The following is a 14,423-nucleotide window of genomic DNA, read 5'->3' on the forward strand; positions in this document are numbered from 1 at the left end:
GGTAGAGCGCTTGCCTAGCAAGCGCAAGGCCCTGGGTTCGGTCCCCAGCTCCGAAAAAAAAGAAAAAAGAAAAAAAAATATCAGCTTAAAGAAATATCTACAAATATAAGAACTGAATAAAATATTGCTCTATGCATGAAAAAAATTTTGTCCTTATTAGATGCAGAAAATGATACATAATAAGCCATGCTGACCAGTGAGAACCAGCAGATACTGTCATGTTTGCTTTATGTATGATACAATTTAGAAAGATATTAAAAACATAATCCCTTTCCACTAGGCACGCTGGGCCTGCTCTGGAGGAATCAGAAGACTGTGCAAACATGTAAGTGTAGTGCTCTTTCTATGCAACAAGTTCAGAAAGGATTTAAGGCCAAACAAGGAGCTGAAGAGTTACAGCTATAGTTATAGTTATCTGGACACATCACATTAAATAAAGGAGGACAAAGAATCACAGGTATGAAGAAGAGGAGGATCACAATATGTATGGCTAAAAGTTTCACAACAACAAAGAAAAAAATCTCAATCACATACAACAGAACAGTGTCTCAGTCTCACTGTAGAACATAAGATAAAACAAAACACCCCCGGTTACAGCCACCCAATCTGTCCCTCCAGAGGGGCAGACCTAACATCTTGGTTTATTATTCTACAACCTCATCTGTTCACACACATCGTGGTAAGAGAGGATACTAAACGTATAGCTAGATGATCTTTCTCCTTCTGTGTGTGTGTGTTTTTTGTTTTTGTTTTTTTTTTTTAGTTCTTTTTTTGGAGCTGGGGACCGAACCCAGGGCCTTACGCTTCCTAGGCAAGCGCCCTACCACTGAGCTAAATCCCCAACCCCCTTCTGTGTGTTTTAAATTATGAAAACTATGGTTTCTTAAAAAGATTTATTTAGGACTGGAGAGATGGCTTAATGGTTAAGAGCATTGACTGCTCTTCCAGAGGTCCTGAGTTCAATTCCCAGCAACCACTATGGGTCTGAAGATACCCAGTTCTGGTGTGTCTGGAAGACAGCGACAGTGTACTCACATACATGAAATAATTAAATCTTAAAAAAGAAAAAGTCAAAAAGATTCGACTAGAACATTTAAAATCTTTTATTCAGCTGCACTGTACTTTCACCTATTAATGTAACTTATATAATCACCACCTCTGTCCAAAAGAATATCAACGCCAAAAGCAAAGCCTCAGAGTGACTCACTGTTGTGTTTGAAGATTCGAATGGTTGCTCCCGACAGTCTGGCTCCTAGAACCAAGGATGCATGGTTCAGCTCATCACTCAGAATCAGGCAACCCTGCAAAACCACAAGCACAGGAAGGTAAACTACTAACAAATATCAATGATAACTGTTTTTCAAAGATGCAAATGCAGAATCCTAGTCTGTATACAACCATTTCTTCACCCTGTCAACTGAGTTATCCATATGTATAGCAACAGGTTCCTGCAGCTAAAACCTGCCAGACTTTTAAAGGTCCTAGTGTCTTTGCTTAGAGAGAATTTTGCTGTATCAATTTGTAAGAAAGGGCGGCTGTAGAAATGGAGCTTTTCCCTTCACAATTAGATCTCTTGAGTTCAGGGAAGAAACTATAAACCCCAAATCACAGAGTATGCAGACTGTGGTTTAACCTCTTAAAATCCTTGAACACAATTTAACACATAAATTAAAAAGACAGCAAAGCCTGATACTTTGGTGGTTTATTTCTTCGCAACTTCTTACTCTTCCATATCTCATCGGACCCTTCGACCTAATTAAAAACAAAACAAAACAAAATACAAAAACAGGTTTTTGACTTTTCAACATGGCTTCAATAGGAGCTGAAGGTGTAAAGATCAGTGGTAGAGAGCATTTGCCTAGCATGCACACGGTCCTGGTTATATACTTGACATTACCATCAATGAATGAATGAATGAATGAATGAATGAGTAAATTTCCATATGAAAATAATCTCACAATACCCCAATGGCAAAAACTAAAATAATTTAAGCAACAAAATTAAAAGCTGCCTTTAATCCCAGCTCTTGTGAGACAGAGATAAATGGATCTCTGAGTTCAAGGGCCAGCCTGGTCTAGAAAGTGAGTTTCAGGCAGCCAAGAGCTACCAAGAAACTCTGGCAAGAAATAAATAGATAGATAGATAAATAAATAAATACTAATGTACATACATAAGTAATTTTTGGGTAAATATATATATATGTATATATATATATATTAATATATATTATATGAGTACACTGTAGCTGTCTTCAGACACACCAGAAGAGAGCACCAGATCCCATTACAGATGGTTGTGAACCACCATGTAGTTGCTGGGAATTGAACTCAGGACCTCTGGAAGAGCAGTCAGTGCTCTTAACTGCTGAGTAATCTCTCCAGCCCAATAAGTAAATTTTTAAAAAGGAGATACTATTGTTGGATTATTACATAAATAATGAAATATCTGTGAGTCCATACTGATATGAATAGAGAAGAAACAACTCTTCTATAAAATTCCAATGAATAAATATAAAAGGAATGAGAAAAAAATGACCCTACAAATACCAAAGCGAGCAACCACTGTGCATATTCACATTAAAATTAGTGTATGAAAGTTTAATAAAAAAATACTTTTAACATAGTCCCAAAGTTTCTCTGCAACTTGAATTGGTAATTTCAAAGGGAATAGTAATAAGTTACAGTAGAAAAGCTTGCCTGACAGCCCAGCCACGTGACCAGGGTTTAGTTACAGTATCAGTAATATATGCGCACTGTGCATTATACAACACACCGAGGTGAATGTCACTTCTGGGATGTCCTTCTGCATAACCCAAGTCAAAACTTGTGACTACTCATGCTGACACAGTCTACAAATAAGAAGCCAGAGAATATTCTCCCAACAGAGAAGTCAGAAAGTACACAGTGGAGAAGACTGGAAGCTACAACAACTGAATGCAGTGGGGCCTCAACTGAAACACGGGGCAGAGAGTGGAAGCCATGAAATGCGTTCTGCATTTGTGAGTGTACTGTTAGCCTCCAAGCTCTGGGAAAGGCTCCAGGGATAGGATGCTATCACAGAGAAATGCTGAGTAAAGCCATGCAGGGACTCTGCATGCTCTGGGGCGCTTCTGTGAAGTCTAAATTTATTTTTAGGTTTATTTATTATTTTATGTATGAGTGCTCTATCTGCCAGAAGAGGGCATCAGATCCCATTACAGATGGTTGTGAGCCACCATGTGGATGCTGGGAACTGAACTCAGGACCTCTGGAAGAGCAGAGAAGTGCTTGGTCACTGAGCCATCTCTCCAACCCTTCTGTAAGTCTAAATTTAAAATAACAGAAGAGAAGTAGGATCTCTCTTCTGTAAGTCATCAGAGTCTGTACTACTGGGCTTGGTTCTAGCGTTGTCTAAAAGCATTCTCCCAACAGACATAATTTGATTTCCTTCTCTTTCCAGATATTTTTCAGGCAAAATCTGCAAGGCTGTTTTTCAGATCCCCTAGTCAACATCAGTCTGGCTTTTTTTTTTTTTTTTTTGTAGTCAGTTTTTGTAGTAAGGTTTTACTACATCATGGGTTCAAAAATAAAATGAATATAAAATATTAGGAGGTGACATCTGCTTTAGGCAGCATGTTAAGGCATTATTTTGCTATATATGAAATAGGTAAGAGTTCATAAGCATACAGGAAGATGCAGAGTAAGGTCATTTAATCTTCTAGTGGTAAAAACCCTAAGAATGCAACATCTGAGCTTATGCTCAGGTTTATGCTGCCAGAATTCAGAATTCTGTAACCAATGTTAGAAAACACACACTATGTCTTTCAAAGAACTTGTCCATGTCATACAAGCTGCTGAACACACCGTGTCCCAACACACCTTTCTTATCCTTTAAGTCCACACAAGTATCCTTAAGTAAAGTATCCTTTAATACAAAGAGGTCCCTTCTCCACCCGTGGTACTGGTAATTTTGCCTCTTCTCTTTTTATCCTGGTGGGTCTAGCTAGATTTGGCTATTTTATTCACTTCTCAAAGAAAAAGCTTCTGTTTCACTGGCTTCCCTATAATTTACTGATCCTCTACTGATTGCTATCCATAATTCCTGTTTATTTAGTTGGGCTTGGTCTGCTCTTTTTCTGATGTTTTACTTAGTGTGGCCCACATGTAGGTATGTGTACCACAGGCAGGCCTGCTGCCGGTAGAGGCATAAGAGTAATCAGGTCCCTAGAACTGGGGTCACAGGTAGACGTGGGACCCCCATGTGAGTGCTGGGAATCAAACCTGGGTCCATTGCAGAAGCAGCAAGTACTCGTGACCATTGAGTGATCTCTCTAGTCCCCTTTTTATGATTTCTTAAGGTAGAAAAGCTTTATCCCCTCCAAAATAAGCATTTAATAGACACTAAATACACTCTAAAGGTGCACACACTCACCCTTAGACCCGAAGTAGATTTAGTGTTCTCTATGTCTACCTGCACACTGCCTTAGTTTTAGCCTGTAATTGTGATGTTACGTTTCGTTGACTACTTTTTGTTTTGCCTTTTTCCCCTTTAACTTTCAAAATCTATGTGAACAATTTCTGATTAAAATGGTCACAGAATATACTTTAGTAGTTTAATATTTCCTGGTGAACAGTCCGCTGTTACTGGGAAGTGTTTGGTAGTGCCTAGGAGGTTATCAAGTTGAGAGTGCTTTCCTAATGTTCTGTACCGTGATGATTCTGCTACAGCAGGGCACTAACTACAGTTCTGCCTCTCCACTCTCTGAGTTTTGTCACTTTTTGCTTCCTGTACTACGAAGCTGTTATCAGGTCCCTACTACATCTTGATCAACCAACTCTTCTGATTAACATTAACACTCATCTTCACAATATTCCTGAGTCTGAAGTCCATTCATATCATCAATATAGTAACTTCTAATTTTTCGGGCTGGAGAGATGGCTCAGCGGTTAAGAGCACTGACTACTCTTCCAGAGGTCCTGAGTTCAATTCCCAGCAACCACACGGTGGCTCACAACCATCTGTAAAGGGATCCAATGCCCTCTTCTGGTGTATCTGAAGACAGCTACAGTGTACTTATATATAATAAATGAGTAACTTCTAATTTTTCACTAGTTTGCATGCTACATCTTTTTTATATTTTTCTTTGAAGGCTAGAGATCAAACCCAGGACCATGTACACACTAAGCACGCACTGTACCACTGGGCTGCAGAGTTACATCCCTGTTCTTTACCTATTTTTAACAAAGCCCCTGCTCTACGCTGATCTCAAATCCCTGGAACTGAAAAGTGATCTTGCTTCAGCTTTCTGGGTGGCAAGGATGGTGGGTGTGTGCCAGTGTGCAATCTTCGTCATTTTACTTTTAATGTGCATATTTTTATATTTCAAATAGGTTCACTTGATATTATGAAACTTAATACTTTTATCTCATCTGAGAAGGTCTGCATTCTACTTCAATGTACAATAAAGCAGTTACATTTTTGCAATATTGATACACTTGGGTTTAATTCTCTTACATTGCTATTTGTTTACTGTTTGCCTCACTGGGTCCTTACAGAATCATACAGTTATAGATTCATTAGAATTACACTAATCCACTAAAAGGGAATTTTGAGGACCAGAAAATGACATGTTCACAGTCGTAAGTTTGGGCATATAATCAATAGATAAGCAAAACTCAAGTCTGAGGCAATCCACTATTTTGTCAACGTGCCACTTCTAAACATAAATGCTAAAATTAAAAAAGAGAAAGAAAAAGAAAACAGCCTCAAGGGTTCTTTTCAAGCTGACAATGGTAAGCAACTACACTTACAAAGCATTTTATCGCTCCTTACTTTAACCTCACAAGTTCTATCACAGGATGGATATGAAGAGAGATAGGTATAGTCACTGTGCTGGCTTGTTGTGTGTGTCAACCTGACACAAGCTGGAGTTATCACAGAAAAAGGAGCCTCCCTTGAGGAAATGCCTACATGAGATCCAGCTGTAAGGCATTTCTCAACTAGTGATCAAGGGTGGGAGGGCCCATTTTGGGTGGTGCCATCCCTGGGCTGGTAATCTTGGGTTCTATAAGAGAGCAAGCTGAGCAAGGCAGGGGAAGCAAGCCAGTAAAAAACATCCCTCCATGGCCTCTGCATCAGCTCCTGCTTCCTGACCTGCTTCAGTTCCAGTCCTGACTTCCTTTGGTGATGAACAGCAATGTGGAAGTGAATAACCCCTCTCCCAACTTGCTTCTTGGTCATGATGTTTTGCATAGGAATAGAAACCCTGACTAAGAAAGTCACATGAACAGATATGTTATGTTTAGATATAATTTATCTAGATATAATTTATCTTACCTTTCTGAATTAAGTTAAACTTTTCTTTCATCTTTTGAGTCTTTTGGGTTTATTTTCATCAGAATCCCCTCAGAGTTGTATAGGAGGAGAGGTACGAGGAAAGATCCAACTGATACCAGGTTTGTAGGATTTACCTGCCAAAAACCTGTGACGGAGCCCTTTGTAAACTCTGCTCAGTCTAGGTTAATAGCAGCTAACTGGATATGTTTATCAAAACAGAAGAGCATACTCATAACAGAACTGCCACAAATGACGAAGTCTTACTTTGCCAACAAGAGCAGGAATGTTCATTGAATTTGTCGCAAATCCCATGCCATAGGTCAAAGCAGCTTCCACACCCAAGAACCTTGCTACCAGTTTCTCTAGTTCCTCGTGCTTGTCCAGGTTCCCTGTGTGAAGAAGTCAAGGGGTCAGGCAGCTCTATCAGAAGGGGTGAAAATACTCTAAAATTTAAACTGTACTGAAGGTTGCCATCTCTGAATATCCTAAAAGACTATGTATGAAGTATATTCTTTAAATGGGCAAATTATATCATATAAATTATAATCTTAATAAAGCTTTTAAGATGAGAAACAAAGTAACACTACCATCCTTTCTAAACCCTATAACAAACAAGTAATTCTTCCTTCTCTCACCTCCACAAGTAAAAGAGCATTATTCTGAACTCCTGGGCTTCGGATACTGAAGTGTATGTGCAATGCTAGCCTGTAAATGGTAAGGAGGGGCAACTTATAAACAGGTCTGCTCACTCAGTATCTCACATGTAACAAATGAAAAGGACAGAAAAGGAAGACAATTAGAAGAGCGACAACAAGAGTCTGTACGTGTCATTAAAAAGCAAGAGCTGAGAAAAATGGTCAAGAGGAGATCATGGAGAAAGCAATGCCTGTGAGGAAGAGACAGTCACCACAGGGTAAACTGGAATCTGATACATTAAAAAAAAGTCTCAAAAAAAAATCAAAGGAAAAAGCTTTAAAAAGAAAGGGAAATGGATTTTTTCTCATATGCAGAATCTAATTTATATGAAATTTATACTTTACCATATGAAAGTACAGTGGGTCTGCTTAGGGGGAAGGGGGATGGAAGAAGGTGAGGGAAGACAAGGATAGCAGTAGAGGGAACAAACATGAACATGTAATTAAATGTATTAAAATGTAAGACAGAACCCTATTTATTTTGCATGTTAACTACAAATATCAGTTAAGATTTTTAAAGCTTTGAAGAATATGAAAAACAAACAACTGCCCAGAAAAATAACAACTTCATTACTGCAGGAAGAGAGCTACACGGTTGGACCACATCGCTCTTCAGATGCTCTTGGGTACTTTGAGGATTGTCAAGCATGTTTATGCATTATCCATCCCCATTGCAGGTTTCTAAACAACAAAGTCTTTCTGGTTAGAAGACTGGAGAGAAGGAATGTCACGGAAAAACCTGGGAACAGAACAGTACCATACCTGACAAGCCATTGGTGCCAGACAAGGAGGCAAGAACCCCATTCCGCACAGGATATTTTCAGCCTCAAGTGTGGCAGTGCCAGAACTATTAGTCAAGTAATACTTCAGATGTCAAATTTCAATCTACTACACACCCAAGAAGATATGAGCTCTACCAATAAGGGAAGTGTTACTGAAAGTAAGATACACGGAATAAACAATACAAATTGGACAAGGGAAACAAAATTCCTGAAGGGACCCCTCACCCCCAAATAAAAAGATTCCAGAATGTAACTGTAAAGCAGTCCTGAAACCATGTATTTCAAACAAAAACTGGAGACAGGACAGAGTTACACAGAGAAATATCAAAGAGTGCCCAGAGGACTACAGTAAACAGAAAAACAAAAACGAACAAAGACACCTCTCAAAGCTCCTCCTCTTGAGCTTCCTTCCCTGGGACACTTAGATTTAAGATGTGGTAAAGACCCAACTGAGGCTCCTCCAGCACTAAACTGGCACAGGATCCAAGAAACAAACATACATGATGTAACTAGGAAGCATGTTCTTAAACACTTAGGACTTTTAGATCAAAAATGTCCATATTACATGTAAGCACACACTTTAAGAACAATGCCAAACCAAACAAAACAAATGAATAGAGTCAAGCCAGGCATGTTAGTGCACACCTTTGATGCCAACACTCAGAAAGGGAGGCAGAGACAGGCAGATCTCAAAATGTGAGGCCAGCCTGATCTACATAGTAAATTCCAAGGTAGCCAAGGCTACATAGTGAGACCCTGTCAAAAAAAAAAAAAAAAGGAAGGAAGGAAGAAAAGAAAGAAAAGACAAACTAGACATCTAAGGATCCTTACAGAGTGAAGAAAGCACACACTGGTCTTTTAATGTCTAGAAGAAGCAGAGCCGAGAACCAATGAAAATTTAGAGGAGAAACCAACCAAATAAATTTAACATATTCTAGACCTCTCAAGAATTGACTTTTTAGTTGAACTTTGCAGCTGAGTACTTTCTAGGAAGAAGTACTCATGTGTCTTGGCCCACAGCAATGGCATCCACTCTTGAAAGAGAGTTGGGGATAAAAATCAAAACAACTACAGAAGCCTCCTAAGACAGCAAGAAAAGTAGTAAGATATTCTGAAGATCTGTAGTGTGCACATATGGTCTGAAAAGCATGAATGAATAAAGCAGAGGATATGAAAAGGTGCATAATTCTGTTTTTACTCTCTCTTTATTTCATTTTAAATGCAGTATGTTGTGTGATGGATGTGGCAGATGGGATCTGATGAACCCCCTTTATTCTCTTTATACTGAGAGGTGGGGAGCCATCCCCACAGCCCTTGAACCCAGCTGCCTTAGACATTAGCTCTGACAAATGGGAAGCCAATTACTCTAGGATAGGACAATGATGCTCTGGGACCACCATCCTGTAAAGAAGCCCAAAGCAGTGACAGAGTTCCTCAACTCTAGCCAAAAGGTAGCAGTTTCACAGGGACCCTGAGCATAAACCACCCAAGTGAACTTGCAACTCAATCCCTAGACTTTGTCCACCCTAGTGAATTGTTGGTTCGATTTTCTCAGTTTTTAAATATCAAAAAAGCTGCTTTATAATGTCAACACTTAGCAGTTCTCTACCAAAAAAAGTGTGTGCGTGTGTGTGTGGGGGTTCTTTACATAAGATTGTTAATTGTTCACATTTTATACTTGTAGCAAAAAATTTCTACCTACTGAGTATCAACTTGTCTGTTCCAAATGCCTTACATGAATTTAATTATTTAATTCTTGAAATACATCTACAGGATTATTATCAGCTCTGATTGGCCAGTATAAAAGCACATTAGCTTTTAGCTGATAGTACTCATGTAATAAGTGGCACTTCTAAGATTTACAAAAGTCAATTTAATCCCACAAATACAAAACTTTGCTATGGTCATTATGTATACGTAACACATTAGAAACTGTCTCAAAACACAAAAGAAAGTGTCTGCTGGACCTGACCTAAAATAAAAGGACAAGTGTCTGTGGATTTATTATTCTAATGCTGTCTGCATTACTCACTCCTGAGCTCACACTTACCAATTTCCTGGCGAGTGCTGCACACCCCTGCTCCATATGCCTTGAGAACTTCAGCAGCTGCTTCCTGACATGATCCAGTGTTCCTCGCAAATCCAAGATAGTTGTAGGAACCCATGTTTATTACACCTTTAATTATATTCCCTGTGTACCTGTGTTGCAATAGTATAAAACTTAATAATACAAGCATGCCTAACACTTAATGTGATATACACTGATAACACAAAAGGAAGCATTATACAGAAGTAAAGTGAACACCATCTACAGAAAAGCAACCCAAACTCACTAGTAATCCAATGTGTGTTGTGCAAAGAAATTGCCAGAGAATAAAAATTACTTTTAAAAAATAAATATTACTTTAATGACAGTGATAAAAATTTTAAAGTGTGATAGCCAGTGTTATCTTAGAACAGTCTTATAAACTATCATTCGATATTTTCTTCTGGAGGGCAAACGGTACTACTTAGTAACGGAATGGTACATATATGTTGACCTAGCAATTCTGTGTGTGAGCATGTCCACATGAGGATCCTTTAAGAGCCACTGTTCTTTTTCTGTGACCCTCTGTAGGCCCAGAGACCAGTGCTACTCCCTACGATGGCAGCTCAGTCAGCCTGAACATCATAGTCCAGATGACCCATGGCTCCCCATCAACCCAAGGTAGAGAAGTAGGTGCTGAAGGTGAGACTTATTAGTACAAGATGGCTGCGGATGGCGCAGCTATACTGTAGACTACTATACTATTAGACACTACAAATAATGAACGTGTAGTGAATACACACATAGGCAAGATGTTGTTACAAGTATGGCAGCAAATAAAGAGGACCAAACAATAGTTTATAACGTGTGATTCCATTTGTATGGCTCAAAACCTACCTGTAGTGTACAGATATACAACACACACTCCCACAAAACACTTAAGGGACAACTTTGACGACAAAAACAAAGTGAAATCAATAGGCAGAGTGATGGCTTTGTGAACTAGGAGATTTGCACAAGGACAAAGGGAAGCATCTGGGAATAATCACATATTTACATTATTTTCCCTCTTAAAAATTTGTATAATATTCATGTAATCTAAATAGTAAACCATTTTAAACTAGTATATTTATAAAAACTGCTAGTTTTAAAAAATAAAATGATTCACTTATCCCTACACCATTTATCTTAATTAAGATGTCTAACAATCAAATCAGATAATACACTGGATTTCTCTTTCCAAAGATAGTATGAGGGAGAAGTCGCTTGTCCTGCCTCTTGGTTGATCAAGAGATTTTTGAACTGGTCACCCTTGGGCCTATAATTCCATGCCTGAGGAGGACGAGGAAGAAGAATTGCAAATTTGAGGCCAGCTTAGATGACCTAATGAGAGTCTTTCTAAAATTAAAAAATAGTATGAATTATATTCTCCAGAATAATGGATTTATAATCATAAAGAAGTAAATGAAGGCCAAGTGTGGTGGTGCACACCTTTAGTCCCAGCACTTGGGAGGTAAAGGCAGGTAAACAGCTGTGAGTGAGTTCAAGGCCAGCCAGGTCCACAGAGGGAGTTCCAGGACAGCCAGGGATATACAGAGAAACCCTGTCTTGAAAAACCAAAAGAGAGAATCAAATGAAACAGAAAATGACTCTAAACTTCAGTGAGGCCCCTGGGTGTAGTTTGCTGTACAGCGCTTACCCAGCATATGTGGTTTTAAACTCTAGCAATCCCTCCAAAAAGTATTCCAGAAACAACAGTATTGAACAGTACTGCTCAGAAACTGATCATATTGTATCTTCAGCTGCTGTTTTTGCTTTGAGAGAATACTCAAGACAAATTCCTTTGTTGATAAGAAATAATTTACAAACACGACTCACTTGAATGACCAGTTGTAGTCATGAGACTGTCTCTCCATGATATCCACCTTGGCTCCAGGCACACTACAGATGGGTCGATTCCAGTTGTCTCTGATCCTCATGTAGAGGTTCCTTGTATAGAAGTTTTCAAAATCCTGATACAAGGACACAAAGTCCTGCCAACAAAAGAGTGAAATGGTATAAACCTAATTGATGTATTGAGAGACAAGTCTTACAGCTTTTCTCTTCATACCTCAGGAGTTCCTCAGAAAGATGTTAATCAATCATATTTAAATTAAGTGACATACCAAAGTAACATCTGGAGAGGCATATATTAATTCTATTTATGTCTTTTTTAATCAGGTAAAGGTTGCTTAGCTCAGATGTTTGACCTATATTTTATACTATCAAATAACTAAAACACGCAAACATAGAATTAATAGACTAAATTTGAAGGTGGACTCAGAAATAAAATCCAGTCATATAATTGCCATTAATAGTTTCCCTTCCTAACAATCTGGAAAAAACTGCCCTCCCACATGTCCCCCACCCCAATAGTATAGGGGAGATGCCAGACAAATGATTGTACTCCCAGGTGTAAAGGGGAACAATGTTTCTAAAATTAGGGTTTTTATCCTCTGTATGTGCTCAAGGGTCAAAATCAAACACCATCTCCACACACCAAAAAATGATTAAGAAAGAAAACAAAACACTAAAATGTAGGTTAGAAAAGCCTTCCACCTTGGGTTTCCCTACTACATAGGAATTAAGTACACTCAGGCTGGAGAAGCTGGGCAGTAAGGGCACCTGCACAGGACCCAGGTTTAGTTCCCAGAACCCGCTGTCAGGCAGCTTACAACCACCTGTGACTCCAAGGCTTCTGGGGATCCAAGCCTCTGCACTGACATGCATATACCTACATGTAAACACACACACACACACACACACACACACACACAAATTCAAAACAATATTTACAGGCAAAAACAAAACAGTAATAATCATTTGTGGCAGGGAGATCTGAGTCTGAGGCCACCATGCTCTATATAGTTACAGGCCAGCCAGAGCTACACTGTGAGATCCTGTCTCAAAACAAAAAAGTACATTCTGAAAATAGACTCCCTGGCCCACACATTAAGTCTCCCTTTCCTCTCAGACTGAGCTAAAATCTTAATCTGTAAAAAGCTAAGTCACGGTAGAGCCAAAATGAATACACAGTACTACTCCAAGTGTCATAGGAACCCTTCCTGGAACACACTTCATCAGTCCACATTAGATCTACTTAAACTCTCAACTCTCCAGGAGTGAACCAAACAGAAAGACAGTAGAAGTACGCTTTACTGTAACTGGCACATCAGTGAACTTGCAGTCATGGGGCCTGAGCTTGTTGTCACACTACATTAAACTGTTAAGTAAATCTGTCAACTACATTTTGAAACCATAGAGTTCATACTAAAAAGTATATAAAATTCTAAAATAACCATACTGACTAGGACCCTAAGGTACCTAAGACATGAGCATCTCTGTAGCTATCATCTCTTTAGAAATTCAGCAGATGAATAGGAAGAATAGACTCTCTCTCTCTCTCTCGCTCATAAAATTACATCCTACTATCTCTATTCTCAAAGGTGGGAAAAAAGTAGTCTTCTCCCTCACTCGGACTATAAAGTAGCAGCACCAACTCACTTTTGTGGTTTTGGAGACAGAATCTCATGTAGCCAAGGACAGCCTTGACCTTCTGGTCCTGCTGTCTCCTCCTCGTAAGTGCTGAGACTACAGCAGTCCAGTTTACGTGGCAGTGGGAACTGAACTAAGGGCTTTGCGAATGGTAGGTGAGACCTTTGTCACCTGAGCCACATCCTCTGTTCCTAGCCTCGTCTAGTAAAACCACAGAACTAATCATCTTGGTTCTTTTGTTAAATTTCATTTTTATTATTATTAGTGTGTATACATGCATGTGCACATATGTACCTGTGTGAGTGTGCGTGTCACAGAACTTATGGAGACCAGAAGCTAGCTTCTTGGAGTGGGTTCTCTCCAAACACCTTAATATGGATCCAGTGGATCCAACACAGGTCTCTAGGCCTGCATGACAAGTGCCTTCTGCACTGAGCAGTCTCACCAGCCTGCACAGACAGAGTTTGTATAAGTATTTCCTGCCCTATAGAGAGGGTAAATATTAGAAGGAATTATTATGAGGAAGATGGTGGTATATTTTGCATATTTGAAGAATCCTTTCTGGGGTTGGGGATTTAGCTCAGCGGTAGAGCACTTGCCTAGCGAGCGCAAGGCCCTGGGTTCGGTCCCCAGCTCCGAAAAAAAAAAAAAAAAAAAAGAATCCTTTCTGACTCTGCTCAGTTATTTTAAAGTTTTCATTAACAGTTTTCTAAATACTGTGCATTCACATTCAAATAAGAACTTTAAATACTTCAAGAAACTGTTTCCTCACAGGCAAATTACTATTAGCAACAAGAAATGGAATAAAACAAAACAACAAAAAGAAAACAATCTTCCTGAGCCCAGCTCAGATGTCGAAAAGCCGAGAAAGGGCTGCTGGGTAGAACATGGCAGAGCTTCACACTTAATCCTGAACTGAACACAGACAACTGGGAACATCTGTTATGCATGATTAAGAAAGGAGTGAAATCTCCCAGGGAACTTCATGCAATTGAGTATCTCCTTACAGAGGCAAGAGAGCACAAGTCCCTGAGATGGGAGACACCAGCAAGAAACTGGAAATACGAGGGA

At 39.2% G+C, this 14,423-nt stretch overlaps 1 protein-coding gene across 1 annotated transcript in view; it reads right to left on the bottom strand.

Annotated features, from left to right (window-relative positions):
- Nucleotides 1-14,423, bottom strand: part of Sptlc2 (serine palmitoyltransferase long chain base subunit 2) — a 78,406-nt gene that overhangs the window by 30,354 nt on the left and 33,629 nt on the right. The window contains exons 3-6 of the mRNA XM_032908216.1: nucleotides 11,697-11,851; nucleotides 9,843-9,991; nucleotides 6,580-6,704; nucleotides 1,208-1,301 (exon numbers count right to left, since the gene is read on the bottom strand). Of these exons, the coding sequence (XP_032764107.1) occupies nucleotides 1,208-1,301; nucleotides 6,580-6,704; nucleotides 9,843-9,991; nucleotides 11,697-11,851 (523 nt within the window). The remainder of the gene's footprint in view (nucleotides 1-1,207; nucleotides 1,302-6,579; nucleotides 6,705-9,842; nucleotides 9,992-11,696; nucleotides 11,852-14,423) is intronic.

This window comes from Rattus rattus, chromosome 7 (genome assembly GCF_011064425.1).
Source record: "Rattus rattus isolate New Zealand chromosome 7, Rrattus_CSIRO_v1, whole genome shotgun sequence".
In the NCBI taxonomy this organism is placed as follows: domain Eukaryota; kingdom Metazoa; phylum Chordata; class Mammalia; order Rodentia; family Muridae; genus Rattus; species Rattus rattus.